General features: G+C 43.3%; 1 protein-coding gene across 2 annotated transcripts; it reads right to left on the bottom strand.

The window, feature by feature from the left end:
- Positions 1 to 3,829: 3,829 nt before the first annotated feature.
- Positions 3,830 to 9,481, bottom strand: LOC119366079 (filament-like plant protein 4). 2 transcript variants are annotated; one of them, XM_037631744.1, is made up of 5 exons: positions 8,977 to 9,481; positions 7,553 to 7,694; positions 7,330 to 7,459; positions 5,180 to 7,173; positions 3,830 to 4,580 (listed from the first exon to the last, which is right to left on the bottom strand). In XM_037631744.1, exons 2-5 carry the CDS (start codon positions 7,643 to 7,645, stop codon positions 4,098 to 4,100), a joined length of 2,700 nt encoding a protein of 899 aa, XP_037487641.1. In that variant the 5' UTR covers positions 7,646 to 7,694; positions 8,977 to 9,481; the 3' UTR covers positions 3,830 to 4,097. The 2 variants fall into 2 exon arrangements, with proteins under 2 accessions (XP_037487641.1, XP_037487640.1); XM_037631743.1 differs by having other exon boundaries at positions 3,830 to 4,583; positions 8,977 to 9,479.
- Positions 9,482 to 19,293: the final 9,812 nt, after the last annotated feature.

Below are 19,293 nucleotides of genomic sequence, written 5' to 3'. Positions count from 1 at the left end.
AAGAAAGCTTGTAAATACCAATAAGGTGATGGTTTGGGAAATAAATTAAATACTAGCTGTAACTAACCATGAACGAAATGTTGTGCTGTTATTTCTCAAAAAAAAAATTGTATTGCTGCATATACTTTCTTAAGAATGAGGTGTATACTCCTTCCGGTCATTTTTACTTTGCATATTAGGTTTATCTGAAGTCAAATTCATCAAAGTTTTACCAAGTTTATACAAAAAAATATTAACATTCACATAACAACACCAATATCATTAGATCCATCATGGAGTATATTTTCATATTATATTTATTAGGTATTTAGATGTCAATATTTTCTAATATAAATTTGGCAAACTTAGCACGGTTTGACTTCAGACAAATCTAATACGCGGAGTAAAAATGACCGGAGGGAGTACGTTAGAACTTTTTTTCCCTCTTGCATCGCAGATAATACATACACTCCATCATAGAGAAAAGCGGTAAGTTTGGGGCATGCATGATACTATTATCAGCGTTCCAAATCATGATGTATGCATATGCGTGTAGCGTACACCAGTTAAACCAGGCCTTTTGCGGCAATTATACCGAGAGCCGAGCGTCTGAGCAAGGCTTCGGCGCCAGCTTTATACATTGCTTGCTTTAAACATCTACGGGAGTGTGTGTCGAGTGACATCACGGTCATGATAGCGCGAGAGACATGCTTGATCGTATGCCAATGATATTGAGTAGAGTTGCATGCATGATCGATCAGACCGTACGTACGTACGTCAGACCTAGTAGCTTTGTATGGCACTTTATCTGAAAGACATATATAATACGATGCCTATATGAAAAGTTTCTCGTACGTTACTGTGGTGCATTATTTCCCCTGCAGCCCGGCTAAACTAGCGACGTGCCCCTGTACATTATATATGTGCAGTCAGTGAGTACAGTGCATTGCAAACATTGCAGGTGAGGTACGGTGCGGGGAAAACGATGTGGGTAGATTGACAACGAGGCCGACCGTTAAAAGACGCCCTGCAGCACTGCACTGCGCTGCGCCCTGGCGCGTGAGGCCAAGGCGTTGCACGCTGACGAAAAAGACGATCGGCAACGGCGACCGAGGGAGGTAGCATGCCATGCATGGCCCCGGCCGTCCAATCGGCCGGAGGGGACGGCCGTGGAGGCGTGAGACGGCGAGGGAGCGAGCAGCCGGGTACATGGTGCATGCGGTACGCGCGCGCGTCGCTTTTGTCGCTCTTTTCCGAGACTCGCACAGTCCGGCCAGCCGCGCCCCGCTTTTCCGCGAGCTTTTCTCTCCGACGGGGAAGGGCCCGGCTCGGTCTCGGCGTGGACGTGCGCCTGGAAAACGACGACGCAGGCGGGGCGCCGGGTGGGCCGCGCCGGCGCTGTGTGGTGTGCGTGCCCGTCTCGTGGGGTGCCGGCCGCGGGCCACCGCGCAGGCGGCAGGCCCCGTCGTGTCATGCACCGCTGCTCAGGCGGGTCTCAGGCCACGCTCTGTTGCTCAGGGCCTCAGGGGCCACCGCGGCGGCTTTCTACTGCTGGGAATGTGGGTGGGTCGGCTCCTCGGGTTCACTCCGGTCCGGTGTACGCTTCTGTACTCGGGTTTCTTGCTGCCTTCTAGTCTCCTGCTAGTAGACGAACTCAAATGAGGCTTTCAAAATACAGTTAGGAGGCGTTTGGTAGACTGCAGCAATTTCGAAAGGTTGTACTCCCAAATATCATCATCCAAACTTCAAACAAAGACAGTAAAACAGCCATTTTAATTAACAGTTTCATTTAGTGTTTAATAAGCAAAACAACTATACTTAACATGAACTACTTAAAAGTAAACAATGTCCATCATTGTTTAATAATCAGTGCAAAATTACACTAATAAACCAGATATGACTATTAAACATGGCACACCAGTGTTTAATCGGTTACATTACACTAATAAACACAACAGGAACTACTTAAAAGAAAATAATGTCAATCAACAAAACATGAACTATTAAACAGTGTGGTGCAGTGTTTAATACATCACATTACTAATAAACACAAAAGGATCTAATAAACAAGACATTGTTTAATCCATTACATTACACTCATAAACATTCACTAATAAGCAAATCAATAGCTTATTGTTTAATAAATATTCACTAATAGACAGAACATTGCATTTTGTCTAAATTAAGAGGTAGATTTCTCTAAATTAACAAATCTCACTATTTATTTCCTAATTTATTTATACACACCAAGGCTATGAACCCAAACTCTAGAACGACACACGCAATCTACAACTAATTGAAACACTCAAATTAACTATGTGCATAAATTCCCCATGAATATGTTGAAGCGTAGCCCTAGAATCAACAACACGCTAGGTTTTTGGATAGAAAGCTTACTCGACGTCGTCGAGTGCCAAGGCCCAGCAATGGCTTCCCGTTGGAGTCACTTTGATAGTCAGGACTAGAGGAGATGCTGACGCAAACTCGAGCGACCACTGCGGCCTCGAGGTCTGTGTCGGCAGGGTAAGGTTCGAGCTCGCACCCTCCTCCCACATAACCCTAAAATGTTTAAACAAGTACTTGACAAAATGTTCATCATGTATTTGAAAAATGTTCGTGGTGTATCAAAAAAAATTTCTAACATGTATTTAAGAAAATATATCATGTATTTTAGAAAAAAATGTTTGGGGTGTATCTGGAAAATATTTCACATGTATTGAAAAACTTTCAACATGTGTTTAAAAAATTGTTCAATGTGTATTTAAAATAAAATCTTTGACATGTAACAAAAATGTTCAAACATGTATTTCAAATATCCATCATATATGTGAAAATGTTAACATGTATCACAAAAATGTATAACATGTATAGAAAAAAGTACAACGTATATTAAAAAGTCAACATGTATTAGAAAAAATTAAAAAAGAAAGAAAATAGAAAATAGAAAATAAAAGAAAGCCACTGAAAACCATAAAGAGAAACAAAAAAACCGCGTGGAGCCTTCTACAAATCGGCAAAAATCAGTGAAAGGTTCCACGAACCGGTGTTCAGGACCTTCCCCAAACCGTTTCACTAGACGCGGTACCACTAAGTCAATGCAGCAGCTCACGCCAGCGGCAAGGCGCAGCTACATTTCGCGATAAGCGAGACATACTACTACTAGCATAGTACTGTACTTATTAGGTCTTCAGTTTACAGCCTACTACTAGTTTCTTTATTAGGGTCCTTACTACTACTAGCTGGGCCATCGCGGCATGGGCCTTTTGTCAATTCCACCTGCAAACCGCCGTCGCCGCCGCTCCACATTGCCGCCGATTCACCGCGCACCCCGCCGTCGCCGCCGCTCCACCGTCTCCCTACTCCCCCCACTTCTCTTCTTCCCACTGGAATCGGTTCCCTCGGCGCTGTCCCGACCCCGGCCGGACACGCTCCTCCTCGATGCCGCGCGGCCGTCGGCGACGGCTGAACTTGCGGAGCGCGTGGCCGCGTCAGCTGGACGACTCCACCTCCACCCCTCCCAGCGGAAGGGCGGCCGAGGACGCGATCGCGGCGCCGCTCACTTGTCCGTCGAATCCAAGTTTGTGCGGAAGGAGGTCAGTCTGGATCCTCACACTCCCGTTCGAAGTCTGAACATGCTAATTTTACGTCACATGCTTCATCCATTTAATTCCAGTTCTATGACGCTGCTTACAACTTTCACGTCAAAATTGAAATCCTGCCTACCTCGATTGACGGAGACAACGATTATATATGTACATGAAATCTGGCCACTTAGTCAGTTTCAGAAACAAATACACACAGGAGACATCAGCCTTGTCAGTGTCAAGGCATTCAGAACAAGAATCCTTCCTCAGAAAGGATGCACATAATAGCATGCTACTAATAAATCAGCCACATCCAAGAGCAAAGACAAGTTCATAGACCTAAGCAACAGGGTAATGATGGCCACAATGCTGAAAAGCACACTAATAATACTGTAATGCATATACGACATCTACACTCAATGGTTCTTCCTAAACCTGACAAGAACACACAGCTCAACAAGCAACCGATACACGCGTAATTTACACATGGAAACGGAATTTTATCATGGATAGTGTCTCCCTTGTCTCCGTCAGCTAAGCACTCAGGACCACCTTTGGTTTGATTATGGCATCCCTTCTCCTTCCTGTCAGGATCCTCTTGAGCAAGTTGGGGTTTCCCCTCTGCTTGCTTGGGACAACTGCAAGCGATACTGGCCTCGCAGCAGCTTCTTTCTTGCAGGTTCCGCTCACGCCGTAAGGTTTGGCAGGTGGAACCACTGGCGTCGGGTGGGAATAACATGATTCTGAATCGCCACCTCCCCCGCCGACAGAAAAATTTCTTTCATGTGGTGGCCTTAGTTCTGAGCATATAATCTCCTTGGTCTTCGGGGAGCTGAGGTCATCAAATCCCCCGTCGTCGACGGCTAGCATCTCATTCAGTGACTTAGACCGAGGTTTTCGCTCCGGACGAACCGAGGTGGCATCCTTTGGCGATGCAAGTGCTTTTAGTTGCTTTCCCAGGCTTAGGATTGTCTCCTGGCACTCGATGAGCTTTTCTGATGCTGTCGAGATCTCCAGCTGCTGTGTGAACAAGGGGATTAAATGTTAACTTAAAAAACTTATTTACTGGTAAACTGACCAAATGAAGGTAATACTAATGGACTAAAGAGCCCTTCAAAGCAGGGTGTAGTGTACTGAAGAAACCAGTAAATTGACTGAATGGATCTGAAAACATGTTCAGTTCTTTCCAGTGGTCTCATGACAAGGGCAGTCAAGATGGTATTTGCTATCATATATGATCAAAAATTTGTAATATACAGCATGGACATAAAATGGCGATATGTTATGTTACGCTGCCACAATGGAAAAAGAATGAAGCAAGAGTGTCATTTGAAATTTCCTTATGTCCTATTTTTTAAATTAGATTTCCTTTCTTTTTTACCGAAGTTACATTTGAGGTTGCGTGCAACTCAGGTTGCTACAAGAATAGAAAGAATGCTATATACAGCTTCACAAAAGGAATTTTTTATACATAATATAGAAAAGACAACATCAATATGGAGCAAATTTCTTGCATAAGACTGTAAATTCAAATATGTATTTTCATTCTCCTAAAAAAAGAGCTAGGCAATCTTCAAAACCACACGATTCAACAAATAAGATAGCCTGGATCTTACCGTGTGTACATTGTTGTCTTTATTCCCAGAAACACATTTTGGGTCTTCTTCAGTAGAGTAACTGCTGCCCTGTAGATTTCCCTTGTTTGCCTCAGAGTTAGGGATGGATTTGTGTTTGTCAAGTTCACTCACTGTTGATTTACCATCAACACCGTGTGTTACCAGATTTCCTGTTTCTTTCAATGCATTAAGTTCTGCTCGCAAACTTGAAGATGTTCCTTCCGGTGCATGGGATTTAGAGAATGAGACTCCATTCCTTATACTGTCTGTGTCATTATCAGCTTTAAGTCCAATATCCACGGGGCCTGATGCAGAAACTAGTGACATCTGCTCGCTGCTTGGAGTGCTGGGTTCATCTATGCCATTTATCACTTCGACTCCTATTTGTTTGGCTGCAACAATTTCATGCCCATCACCGCTATCTAAACCCAAATGCTTTATGATAGTTTCCCTCATCTCTGATACATCTTGCAGTGAAAAGCAGTGGTTGAGTATCCAATCTAGTGTGAGGCTCACTTCAAGAACAAATCTTTCGACATCGGTATTCCCATACAGAAGCTCATTGCATACAACAATGAAGTGTCGCAGTACACAGGTAAGTTCTGATGTTTTCCATAAGAATGCATGAGCGAAATAACCAGTTATCAGCGTGGATTGATCACCCATGTTGTCACCAGATTGCACGAGTTTGCTACTGTAATCCTTTGACGATCTTTGAATAACTCCCTCGACAAGTTCAATTAACTTCAGGAGTCCCTTCTCAGTCTTGTGCGGGTGAACTTGATTAGTTGTTTCATCGGGACCATCCACTGGAACCAGCTCTTTACCTGCTGATTCGATTGCCTCTCTCTTTACATCATACGATTTTGAAGGCTTATCGTCACATACCATCGCTAGCCTTTCTATTTCTTCAAAGTCATCCATGAAACTTAAGTCTGACATTCCTGTGCTCTTACAAGAAGGTGTAGTCAGCTTCCCCTTCTTGAAATGTTCAAGTTCAGAAATCAAGGCTGACGCCCATGAACCTGAGCAGCTTACATTATCTTCATTGCAACCACCCTCGGTGATAGATGAAAGAGGATTTTCAACCACTGTAGGACTTCTCTTTACCAGTCCCGTGGTAGCTTGATCACCTGATAAGTCTTCAAGTTGAGCTTCAACTTGGGAAAGTTTAGAGGTTGTACGAGCAAGCATAGTACGAGAAAGCTGAAGTTCACCATCCTTTCTAGAAAGAGATTCCTTCATGGCCTTATTTTCATCTTCCGTCACGTGTAGCCTTGCAAGCAATGAAGGACTTACATGTGATGCATTGGAAGAGTTCTGTGTCTGATCATATGAATTGAAGGAGGTAGAATTCAACTTTCCCGTCCTTATGTGTGTTGTACTGCTGCCCAGTGTCTCAACTTCACTTCTCATTCTAGCAACGGCAGCTGGTCCTGGCAGCCTTTTACGCACCATCGAGCGCAATCTCTTGCATTCTTCTTCTAGCTTAGTAATCTTCCTTACGTTTTCAAGATGTTGTTTGTGTGAAGCATCAGCAGATTTGAGATTGCACTTCCTTTCCTCACTACGAATATCAAGTTGCTTCTGCAGCATGCAAACTTCATATCTAAGAGAAGAATTTGACCTCTCCGTTGACTCCAGTTTTACTGCAAGGTCCTTCAAGTCTGACTCTTTCACTGCATTTGATTCAGTTAGATCCAAGATGATTTTCTCTTTTGTTGAGAGGATTTCAGATAGTCTGCTATACTCATCGTCCAAGCTAGCAATTATGTTATCTTTCTCTGTGACATTCTGTTCAAGCTTCCAAACTTTATCCTTCTCACAAGAAATTATTTCAGCAGTGTCCTTTATCAATAACTCCCTCTCTTCCATTGCAACATTTAGAGCCTCATCAAGCTGACAAATCCTTTGCTCAACCATGGCTTTCTGATGTAGAGTATCATCAAGTTCTGTCCTGATAGCTATAGCTTCAGCTTCTGCTTTCTCCCAGCCTGGAACATTCATAGCCAAAAGGCGGTTGGTCAGAAATTTAATAGCCGACATATATGCATACAGATACATGCATAAGGTATTTATAGTTCTAGGAAGATAAATCATATGCCCAACTACTTATGAGCATGAACAGAGAGTAATGAATGGAGTAGTACCTAGTATGGCTTCTTCAGCTACTTTTGCTTGCTTGGCTAAAATAGCGTCCTTCTCGAAGCATTCAGCATGAGCAAATGAAAGTTGTTCATTTAAGCCTTGCAGTGATCTCTCCAACCGGGCAATCTTGTCCTTCAGCGTGCAAAGAAAAGTCCAAGCACTTGTTATGAGTTAATTAATAGGTATCGAATAAACTTCAAAATTCTTAAAGTCTAGATGATATACCTCATGTTCCTTTTCTGATATATTGGATTTATTCTTTGCTAGAACTGTCCTTTGTGATGCTTTTTTTCTCCAAAGCCATGTTTTATGGTCCATCGATTGATTCTCTCACTTTATATCAGTAATCAGCGATATGCAAGATTCCCTAGAAATTAGAAGTAGTAGATGCAACATTAGTGGCGCATATCTATAAATACATAGGTGCTACTTGGGGAAAAGAATCAGAAAATGTGTATCAGCTCAACACTGCAAAGTTATTCATAGAAACTATACAATATGATACCAAGTATCATTTCCTCCCTAAAGCAAACATATCAGCATCATGTTCGTTTCTACAAATTTGCAGTTGTGGTCACCTAATCCACTGGGCAGGATTAACAATTTCTACTTCTGCCAGCTGCAATGTCCTTCACTTTTAGTGATGCAGAAAGCGACACTTAACTGGAAAAAGAAGAAGCCACAGGGTATATTGAGGTGTTTGCTCAGTTCTATCCCCAGTGCGCCTACCACTTGCTCCAAAAGGTTACATTTGTTAACCAAATGTACTCTATTTCCTTGCAAAGGAGATAGTACAAAATTAGCCATCAGATGCTAGCTTCTTCCAGAACCCAAGTGGGTGGCCGTCCGCTAGCATCGATCCACAACTGTGAGAGCAACCCAGCAGTGAAGCCATTTAACGCCGGTAGGTACGTAGAACATATATCTAATTAAGTAAGCCAATTACGCCGTCCCAGAAGTCAAAATTGGTAAAAGTATTGTAAGAATAGCATAGAGAGAAAGAGAGGTGCCTCTCCTCTACAAGATTACTAGTGGCACTGAGTGCTTCTCTTTTTATCTCAGTAGAATTACCGGTACTACACAACACAGGCGCATCCATTGATAAGGATGGCGCCTAACGCAAGTACTCTTTCCGGCAACCACAAGCCAACGTTTTATAACCCATTAATGAAGCTGAAACTCTGTTTGTACACCTCTTTCTGCAGATTGGCTACACCAAATCAAGCCCTCAAACAAAGAGCGGACATGAAGAAGCCTCAAGCAAGCAGTTCAACCTTGCTAGAAATACGCACACACAAGAACAGAATTGCCTTCTCTGAGCAGGCGAGAAATTGGCGCAGCAGCCGGCTAGAAAACCTCTGCGCATGCAAGCAACTGGCTACAATTAGCAAGTGCAGTGAAGCAACGGAGCCAAAACCATCGCCATCTATCCCTCCCGGTACCTCCAACCCCTGGCTAGCTAGCTCCAGATATCCAGATAGATAGATATCCCCATCGTTTTCCCAACCACCAAACATGGATTGAGAAACATACACACAGAGGACAAGGGCGGCATGGATAGATAGAACTGATAATAGAAGACAGAGAAAGATTGCAAGAACACAAGGTGTGGATGGCAGTGGCGGAGCTGAGCTGAGCTGAGAACTGACCTTGGTTTGTTCCAGTGAGTGAGTGACAGTGGGTGGTGGCGTGGCTCTGCCGCCGCTTACCAAGAAGGGACTGTTGCGCCGCTGGGTCACCTGTGACCCTGTGGAGGCATCCTATGGTATGGATGGAGGGACGAAGGGGGCGGTGAGTCAGGTGACTGTGTGAGGACAAGGACACAAAGCTATCGTCTCCAGCTTTTTCTGTGGGGCGGAGACGCTGGGTGTCCCTAGCAGAAAGGAAAAGGTGTTCATGGCTGGGCCCTTGAGACGACAAAATTGCTACAGGATGCCAAAAAAGTTGCCTCATCAGAGATTGTAGAAAGATCGTCGTGAGGCCGTGATCGACGGTGGGTTTAAGTGTCGGCGGTGGCGGTGGATGCCGGGGCTGCGTATGTGCGACGACGCTCGGCTCTACATTGATTGATTGCTCGTGTTTTGTTTGGGTTATGGTATCGATTTGGTCATTAGCACATCCATTTACAAGTGAGTACTAACTTAACAGGAAAATTAGATGTTGTATTCCCCCGCAAAAAATAAATAAATAGATGTTGTATTGTAGTACAAATGTAATGAACACACAAAGAATACTCTGCGTTTGTAGATCACACAAAGATATATGTGCCTCCACGCAGCATCGTCTTCTTGGGTAAGTGGTGGCGGCAATACACGATGACTTTGGGTCTGCGTCGATGGTCACATGACTCACATCGGCAATGTCGGCGCTTACGCGGCGTGTTCTTGTCGAAGGCATTGCATTGAATATTCTTGGGACGCGCTCTTGGGGTGAAAACCAATGACCTGTTCTTCATCGGATCCAACAATGATGGCACTTGTGCGTCATTTCCTTTCTGAATATGTTGCTTTCAAAGAACCTTTTTCGTAGTCCATGTATTGTGAAGGACGGTGGATGGTTGTCGCTGCTTGTTTGCTGTGTGTTGTTCGGCACGTCGACTCACTTTATTTTTCATTTTTCTTCCTTTTATTTTTTGTTGTTGTGTGCATCCTCAGTCTAGGCATGGTCCGGATATTGTATCATACGGCGGCCGGATATAATATATTTTCTTTGTCCAAAAATGCTGAATTAACTTACGACCACACTGACATAGCTTTACTGTGTCATCTCTTCATCAAGAGTAATCGCGTGATGGTTCACATAGTACACTTTCAAGATTCAGATATAATCTACGGTCAGATAAAATCCAGTGGAGTTAAAGATCACTGAAAATAGGGGAATGTGGGGCGCAATTTATTGTATGGTACCGCTGCTTTTACGATGGAAGCGTACAGCTCAAGCGAGTACAAATGCCATCGGCGCATCAAACCCTTCTGTCGGCCTGTCTCGCGCACCGCCAGCTTGCCCATGGCCCCTCTTTAGTAATGACATGCCTGCCTATGACCAATTGCACATCAATTCCTGAGTGAAACATCACGCGGATTTTGCCAGGTTGATTACATGCCGTCAAAATCTTAAGGATGGCTTCTGAACTCCCATGGATCTTCCTGTGGTGGATTTCTACGGGTTACTGCAGTCTCATGTTTACTACCACGATCTCTTTAGATCACTGCAAAAACCAGAAAAGGCAAAGTAAGGAAGAACATTCTCATTTTACAATGCCTACCCGAAGTCCCTCGATAATATAACGATGTAGTTCAACCTCATCTCGAAAAAAAAAATTGTAGTTCAAAATGCAGTCCAACAATTCAGTAGAAATCCGTAGTGCCATGTGTAAATGGAATGGAGATTGGAAGTGTGATGTTTCGGGCGTAGGGAGACACTGCATTAATTGTGCTGTTTCAATGTTACTCCCTCCGTCCCATAATGTAAGATGTTTTTCGACACTACACTAGTGTCGAAAAACGTCTCCCTCCGTCCCATAATGTAAGATGTTTTTCGACACTACACTAGTGTCGAAAAACGTCTTACATTATGGAACGGAGGGAGTAATTTTCTTTTCCGTGCTAAGAGGAAGTGGATTTTGTAGGTAGATATTTTTTTTGGTTCAAGTACTTGTATTGGTGTGTGTTGAGCATAGTTTTAAATAGCCGGCTATAGCTGTTTGAGGGTATTGCCGCTAAATGATTTCATGTACAATTTGCCGCTATAGCCAGGCTATAGCTGTTTTCAAGGGTCACCGCTAAATGCCACGGGCCGCTATTTAAAACATTGGTGTTGAGTAGCCGGGGCACTCTTTTTTTTTCTTGGTGCCTCTGCTCACTTTTCATTACTCTCCCGGTCAGTTAATTTCTTTTCCCTCAGGTTGTGTATGATAACACAGTTTGCACTAGAGATATACATATATGGATGTGCACGCTTGATCATTTTGTACCGTTAAGATTTTTATACATGATATGGATCCTTCTTTTTTTTTGGTTGGTCTATATGGCATGTATATTATTTTTGTAAAATAACCTAACACTATGTTCAGATCATTTTATATTTTATCTCGCGTGTCAATTTTTGTTGAGTTGTTCTCATGTTTCTTCAGTCTTCTTTTCTTTTTATTTTCAGTCCTTTCTTTCACTATTGCAGAACATGCTAGTAGTAGCGGGCGCAAAAAGGTCATCAGTGACGGGCGTGCCTGTCAAGGGCGCCTTCCACTAACCTTCTGCCACTACTAATAGGTCATCAGTGGTGGGCACGACGGGGGTCACTGATGAAGGCTTATCAATGGCGGGCTCTACCTTGCGTCTGCCATTGACGCTGAGTAGCACCAATGGCAGGCGATGGTTCGCACTTGCCACTAGCCAATAAAACATGTGGCGGGCATTTTCTCCCGCCCAACACTGGCATGTACTCCATGCTGCAATGAAAACGATGGTGTGGCAGCGTATATTGGTGCCACGACAACGGAAGTTGATGCAAAAGGCGAACAATTAACTGTAAATTGGATCACATCAGAGATAAAATTAACGATAATAACTTATAACAAAGAACGAGAAGTACATTAACAATAAACGAGTAACAAACAATACATGAGTCATCAAATTTAGTGTGCTGGTCTAGTTAAACAACATAATGGGCCAAATATGTATACTCATGCATGCAAGATATAGGTAGGCTGCAGGTCTTGCTGGTCCATTCTCCTCTATAGTAACTGCTTCTATAAGCTTTGCCTCTCTCGTTTGTTCGACTCATCTTCTTTGGTGTAATTATAGAATACCTCGGACAACAACGAGCGGACCTACTTGTTTATTATAGTCATGAACGTGGGTTGGATGAGTTTGAGCTCTGCCTGCTTCAGACCACATGTTTTATAGTTCTTGACCCCATTTGACAATGTGTACATGCAACCTGAACGTTTTTTCCGACCGTACGAAGTCCTTGATGTGAAGGCAGATGTAGAAGCCACACGTCATAGTAAGAGGCGATTGTTGCCGGCAACATATAGAGTCCATCTTGAAGCAGGTTATTTTCCTTGTTCCATTGACTTTATAGTGCCTCTCAACCATGTGCCCTCCGGTCACACTCCAATCAATGGTACATTCATCCAAAAGTTCCTTCAGGAGCGACCGTTATTTTCCCTGGCTCTTCATGGAATCCATCAAGGAACAATAGGACATTTGCGGTCGTAGATATATGAGAACCGAATCATCCCTGCACAAACAAGTGAAACATAATGCGAATATGACAAAGTTTAGAACTTTGACATGAAAGCGTATATCAAGGAAAAAGTTGCAAAAGCCTACCAAACAAGCACCTACTTGGGTTGGTAGGATACGAGGAGGAACTTTTCCAGCTTGTTATGTTGCATGAAATGCAAAAGGCAGTATTTCATGCACTTCCTAGTTGTCTCATCTTATAGGTTCTCCTCCATTCATGAGATAAGGGTCAGCTATCATGACATCGAAAACCTTGTTGTGTCTGGCCCTCTGTCGCTTGAAAATGCGTCCATAGCCTGATTAGGCAAGTTTTGAGATTATAGAACATGAACATATAATAGATTTCCTTAAAATTCACATATATTTTATCTGTGTCGAAGACTTCATAGAAACCATAACCCTTTGCCACCTTCATCGTGTAATGTATTGGGTTAATGATGGCTCCTATCTTGCGATTGGCTACCTCCAAATCTATGATTTTGTCATGCAAAATTTTCATCTCAATCCTGAGTTGTTCGTGCACATCATTCGACCCCATTTTTTGATCGAGGATATAGAGAGGTTCTGTTTGGTGGTCAGCACATTGTATGCCAAGAACTTCTTCATTGAGTCCTTCTGTTGGTGCAATGATTTGCCTCCTTATGTTTTGGAGTTTGTTGACATAAACAATATGGCACTTATGTGTTTGCTAGTGCAGACAGAGTAACAGGTCCCTAGATCAAAAGGAGTTTGGTTCAAACGATGAAGATAATCCCCTACTGTAACATCCCAAATTTTCAATTTGGAATGTTATACATAGATCATCATATGCATATCATATTTTATTGCATTTTGGTTTGATCCTAGAAATTCTAAGCAACTCAAGGACCCACGGAGAGAGTTGGGGATTTCGTTATTTTCATATTTGAGTTTTCTCAAATTTTGAAAAGAGGATCAATTGGTTTTAATCAATTTTCTCTCCGAATATTTCCTAGGTTAAAATAAAAGAGAGGAGATAAAATGACTTCTCCAAAATAAAGAAATATTAGAGGAAAAATATTAAAATTAAATCAGTATTTTATTTGGACTTTTATTGCTATTTTATTTGAATTATGAAAAAATCGCGTTTTTCATAAACTGCATTAGAGGCCCAAATAAATGTTCACTTTGTCCGCAATATTATTAGAGGACCGCAAAAATTTATTTCAGGATTTTTGGAGTCTGTTTAGTATTTCTTATATTTGTTTTTCTGCGTCCCATGATTTTTTTTTTTGATAAAAAGTCAACCGACTTAACGGGCCGTGTCCGACCCGGACACTTCGCCCGACGGCTTTATAAGCCGGCCCAGCCGCCCCCGCCAGCCCGTCCGCCTGCCGTCCCGAACCCTAGCGACACCGCCGCCCTAGCGCTGCAGCCGCCGCTTCTCGCCCGCGCCGCCTACCGCCGACCCCGCCGTCGAGGTAGCCGCCGCCGCCGACCCCGCCGTTGAGGTAGCCGCCGCCGCCGTCGGTTTTCTCGAAAAAACTAATCGTTTTTTTTTTGAAACCCTAGATCTATTTTTTTCAGATCGGTTCGTTTTTTTTCCGATTTAGTTAATTAGCGGACGCTCGGCCGTGCGTTCGTTTTAACAAACATTCTTCGTCAGTTAAGCACAGACAGCGAACGTTCGTTCGTTAGCCTGTTCGTCTTGTTTTCTTTTTCCAGGGTTTTTCCGCGATTATTTTTTATCGCGATTTCTGCCCTAATCTTCGATCTAGTATAACTTTTCGCTTGTTTATCCGAATTAGATGAAACAAGTGCCTAGATCTTCATTTCGAAGCCCTCTTTCTGTTTAACCAACTTGAACAAGATTTTGATACTGTAAAATTTGACTTTAGTCCAGATTAGTAATCGGATCTTGTTTTTTTCGTAGTTTGAGTTCCGTTTCTCTATTTGATTTGATTCTTTTCAAACCGGAGTTCTTCAGTTGAACCTTCTGGTTAGATCTTCATATTTGAGTTCTACCCGTGCATTTAGTTGAGTGCTTATGTATGTTATTGTTTGTTTGTGATAGAATTCCCGGAGTGCGAAGCTTGCTACTACGAGTCTCTAGGTTTTGCAGATCATCAGCAAGACAAGTAACACTTTGATCATATCCCTTTATTACCCAGTTTTTATGCATTAGATTCAATCCTCAAACATTGCATGGTTAGGATCTGAATAACATGTGGGTTTGGGAAGTAGATGATGAGGTAGAACCTATTGCCCTGTTTATTATCAAACCTTTGGGAGTTACTTCTACGTTATGCTTAGGATTGCTATGCTATGCTCGTAGACGTTGATTGGGTGAGTGTTTCCATGACAGATGTGAGTATTGTTAATTAATGGTTAACTTTAAGGTGGCTACTTAAATACACATCTGGGTGGATTGGTTGTCAGGGCACCTGGAGAATCCAGTGTTGTCCTAGGATATCCCGGAGTACCCGTGTGATCATCCTACGGTTCGCCACCCAGGCTCAAAGGGATCATAAGATTATTCATGCTAGAAACTTCTATGTGCAGCCACAAGCTATTATGGGCTAGAAACTTCCGTGTCCTAGCATAGTTGAATATGTTGTGTGACCCCGCGCCAGGAGGAGATGACGAAAATTCCAAGGACTACATCATCATCGACGACACTGACTCAGATCCCGACGATAGCGATGATGACTATGTTGATGAAGCTAGAGCAGATATCATGGAGTCTTCCACTGATCAAACTTTCTAGTTGACCACCATATCAGTAGTAGTATTTCCCCATGTATATAGTATAGTCCAATCACTCTTGTAACGATAGTTAGACCAATTGTATGCCCATGCATGAATTGATTGAAGTGATATGATTGTGTTTGTCTCATGTGCATATGGGTAGTGTTTTCCCCCTAGATCTCATTCTATTCTGTTTTCTCACCTTTTCTAAAACTATCAGATGCCTCCGAGACGTGACAATGGATTTGCCTTCCCACCGGAGCTCACTCAGTTGATCCAGCAACAGAATACCTTGATGCAGCTACTAGTTCAGAATCAGAACCAAGGTAACAACAACCCACCACCACCACCACCACCTGTTGATCACTTAGCCCGTTTCCTAAGGCTAAATTCGTCGGTGTTCTCCAGTAGCACCGAGCCAATTGTTGTAGATGATTGGCTCCACAAGATTGGAAGGGAGCTGACCACTGCAGGATGCACTGATGCGGAGAGAGTGCATTTTTCTGCACATTAGCTTTATGGACCCGCAGCATCATGGTGGGAGAATTTCACAGCCACTTACCCCATTGACACTATTACATGGGATCAGTTTCAGCAGGCTTTCCGCATTGCCCATGTTTCAGCAAGAGCTATGGCCATGAAGAAGCGTGAGTTTCACAACTTGCACTAAGGAGGACGCACAGTGGGCCAGTATGTGGATGATATTAGTAAGTTAGCACGTTATGCCCCGGACGATGTTGCTACAGATGCTTCTAAGCAGAGTTTCTGGAAGGACTGAACGATGAGCTAAGCATGCAGTTGATGGTGGCAACTTTCAACAACTGCCAGGAGTTGGTAGATATAGCTCTTATGATCAAAGGGAAGCAACAGCAGATAGACAGCTACAAGAGGAAGTATGGACAAGGGAAGTACAATTCTGGAGCTCAGTAGAGATCCCGTTTTACCCCGAACTCGGGAGGACACATTCACCATAACCATGGAGGCCATAATTCCAATGGAGGGATTACGCATAACCATAGTGGCCCCAAGAATGGGAATGGGAATGGAGGAAGCAACAGTCAGAACCGTTCCAACCCAGTAACGCCCGCCAAGAAGGATCTAAGTCACATTACTTGTTTCAAGTGCGAGAAGAATGGACATTACGCCACGGAGTGTTCTGAAGCAAAGAATGGAAATGGAAATGGAAGCTCTGGAAAGAAGCCCAACCCTTTCAATAGGGGACAGGTGAACCACGTTAGCATGGAGGAAGTTGAAGCACAGCCAAATGCAGTTATAGGTAAGTTTTTGGTTAAGTCATTTACTGCAATCGTTCTTTTTGATACTGGTGGACCGCATTCATACATATCAAGGGGATTTGTGGATAAGTATAAGTTGCCAACCCAAGCCCTTAGGCCACCCATGTTAGTAACCTTGCCAAGAACAGAGTATATGGCCAGCCTATGGTGTGATCGGTTACCTTTAAGCATTGGTAACTATGTGTTTCCCTCAGACCTAATAATATTGGAGTCACAAGGATTGGATGTAATATTAGGCATGGATTGGTTATCAAAGTATGGAGGGAACATTGATTGCGCTAGTAAGTCAATTATTCTCACCACCCCCGAAGGAAGAAGGATTAAGTATGTATCCCGGCATGTGCCGAAGAGGTCTCAACTCTCAAGTAAATTCCTTATCAGGAGTTGTGCAAGAGGAAGTACCAGTGGTGAAGGAGACGTATTTCCGGAGGAGTTGCCAGGCATGCCATCGGATAGAGACATTGAGTTTTTGATTGAGCTTTTGCCAGGCACCGGGCCAATATCAAAGAGACCATATCGGGTGCCCGCGCATGATTTGGAGGAGATTAAGAAGCAGATTAAGGAGTTACTGGATAAAGGTTTCATTCGACCAAGTTCATCAGCTTGGGGATGTCCAGTACTTCTAGTGGAGAAGAAAGATGGATCGTTAAGGATGGTTGTTGATTATCGTGCGTTGAATGAAGTGACAATCAAGAATAAGTACCCGCTACCGATGATCAATGATTTGTTTTACCAGTTGCAAGGAGCTAAAGTGTTTTCCAAGATCGATTTACGATCAGGATACCATCAACTGAAGATTCGAGAGCAGGGTATACCTAAGATAGCTTTTGCCACAAGGTACGGGCTATATGAGTAGACCGTTATGTCATTTGGTCTGACTAACGCGCCTGCCTATTTCATGAACATGATGAACAAAGTGTTTCTGGAATTTTTGGATAAGTTCGTCGTGGTGTTCATTGATGATATATTGGTCTACTTGAAGAATGAGGAGGAACATAAGGAGCATTTGCGTTTAGTTCTCGAGAAGCTCAGGGAACATCAGTTGTATGCCAAGTTCAGCAAGTGTGAGTTTTGGTTGAAGGAAGTTGGATTCCTCGGACATGTTATATCTAGAGAAGGAATAGCAGTAGACCCCACCAATGTCGTTTCTGTGACCAAATGGGTAGCACCCACATTAGTTGGAGAGATGAGGAGTTTTCTTGGACTCACATGATATTACCGGAGGTTCATAGAGAATTTTTCCAAGATTGCAAAGCCCATGACAGAGTTGTTGAAGAAGGACACCAAGTTCAAATGGACTGAAGAGTGTGAGGCTAGTTTTCAGGAGTTGAAGAAGCATTTGGTTACAGCCCCAGTGCTGATTCTTCCAGACCAACATAAGGATTATCAAGTGTATTGCGAAGCTTCACGTCGAGGACTTGGAGCAGTGCTTATGCAGGAGGGAAGAGTTGTTTCATATGCCTCACGACAGCTTAAACCTCATGAGCTGAATTATGCTACGCATGACTTGGAGTTAGCAGCAGTAGTGCATGCGTTGAAGACATGGAGACATTTTCTAATCGGGAACCATTGTGAGGTGTACACGGATCATAAGAGTTTGAAGTATATCTTCACGCAGAAGGAGTTGAATCTCAGGCAGAGGAGATGGTTGGAGCTTATTAAGGATTATGATATGAAGTTGCATTATCATCCCAGAAAGGCTAATGTAGTAGCCTATGCGTTGAGTCGCAAGAGTCATGTCAATACACTCATAACCGAAGATTTACCCAAGGAGTTAGCAGAGGATCTTCGTGAGCTATGTTTGGAAATAGTTTCGAGAGGTTATGTAGCAGCGTTGGAAATTCATTCCACTTTGATGGATAAGATCAGAGAAGCTCAGAAGACTGACAAGGAGATTGCCGAGATAAAGGAAAGGATGAGAAAAGGGAAGACCAAAGGATTTCATGAGGATGAGCACGATACTCTATGGTTTGAGGATCGCATATACGTGCCTATTGACCCCGAGATCAGGAAGTTGATTCTGCAGGAGGCCCATGATTCACCGTATTCGATTCACCCAGGAAACACCAAGATGTATCTGGATTTGAAGGAAAGTTTCTGGTGGACCGGAATGAAGAAGGATATTGCGGAGTATGTAGCAGTATGTGATGTATGTCAGAGAGTGAAGGCAGAGCATCAGAAGCCAGCAGGATTGCTACAACCATTGTCGATACCCGAATGGAAGTGGGACAAGCTTGGCATGGATTTTATCACGGGATTGCCCAGGACCCATTCAGGCTATGACTCGATATGGGTTGTAGTCGATCGCTTGACGAAAGTAGCCCATTTCATCCCAGTGAAGACCACCTATACAAGTGCGAAGTTGGCAAAGATATACATGACCAGGATTGTATGTCTGCATGGAGTTCCGAGGACCATTGTATCAGATAGAGGAACCCAGTTTACCTCAAAGTTCTGGAATTAGTTGCATGAAACTTTGGGTACTAGGCTAGAGTTCAGTACAACCTTTCATGCACAGACAGATGGACAGACCAAGAGAGTCAATCAGATTCTGGAGGACATGTTGAGAGCTTGTGCGCTAGACTATGGATCTAGTTGGGACGATAATTTGTCGTATGCACAGTTCTCCTATAACAATAGCTATCAAGCCAGTTTGAAGATGGCCCCTTTCGAAGCCTTGTACGGAAGGAGGTGCGGTACACCGTTGCTGTGCGATGAA

The sequence above is a fragment of the Triticum dicoccoides genome, chromosome 2B, assembly GCF_002162155.2.
Source record: "Triticum dicoccoides isolate Atlit2015 ecotype Zavitan chromosome 2B, WEW_v2.0, whole genome shotgun sequence".
Classification (NCBI taxonomy): Eukaryota; Viridiplantae; Streptophyta; class Magnoliopsida; order Poales; family Poaceae; genus Triticum; species Triticum dicoccoides.
This window is presented reverse-complemented; position numbering and strand designations above follow the sequence as displayed.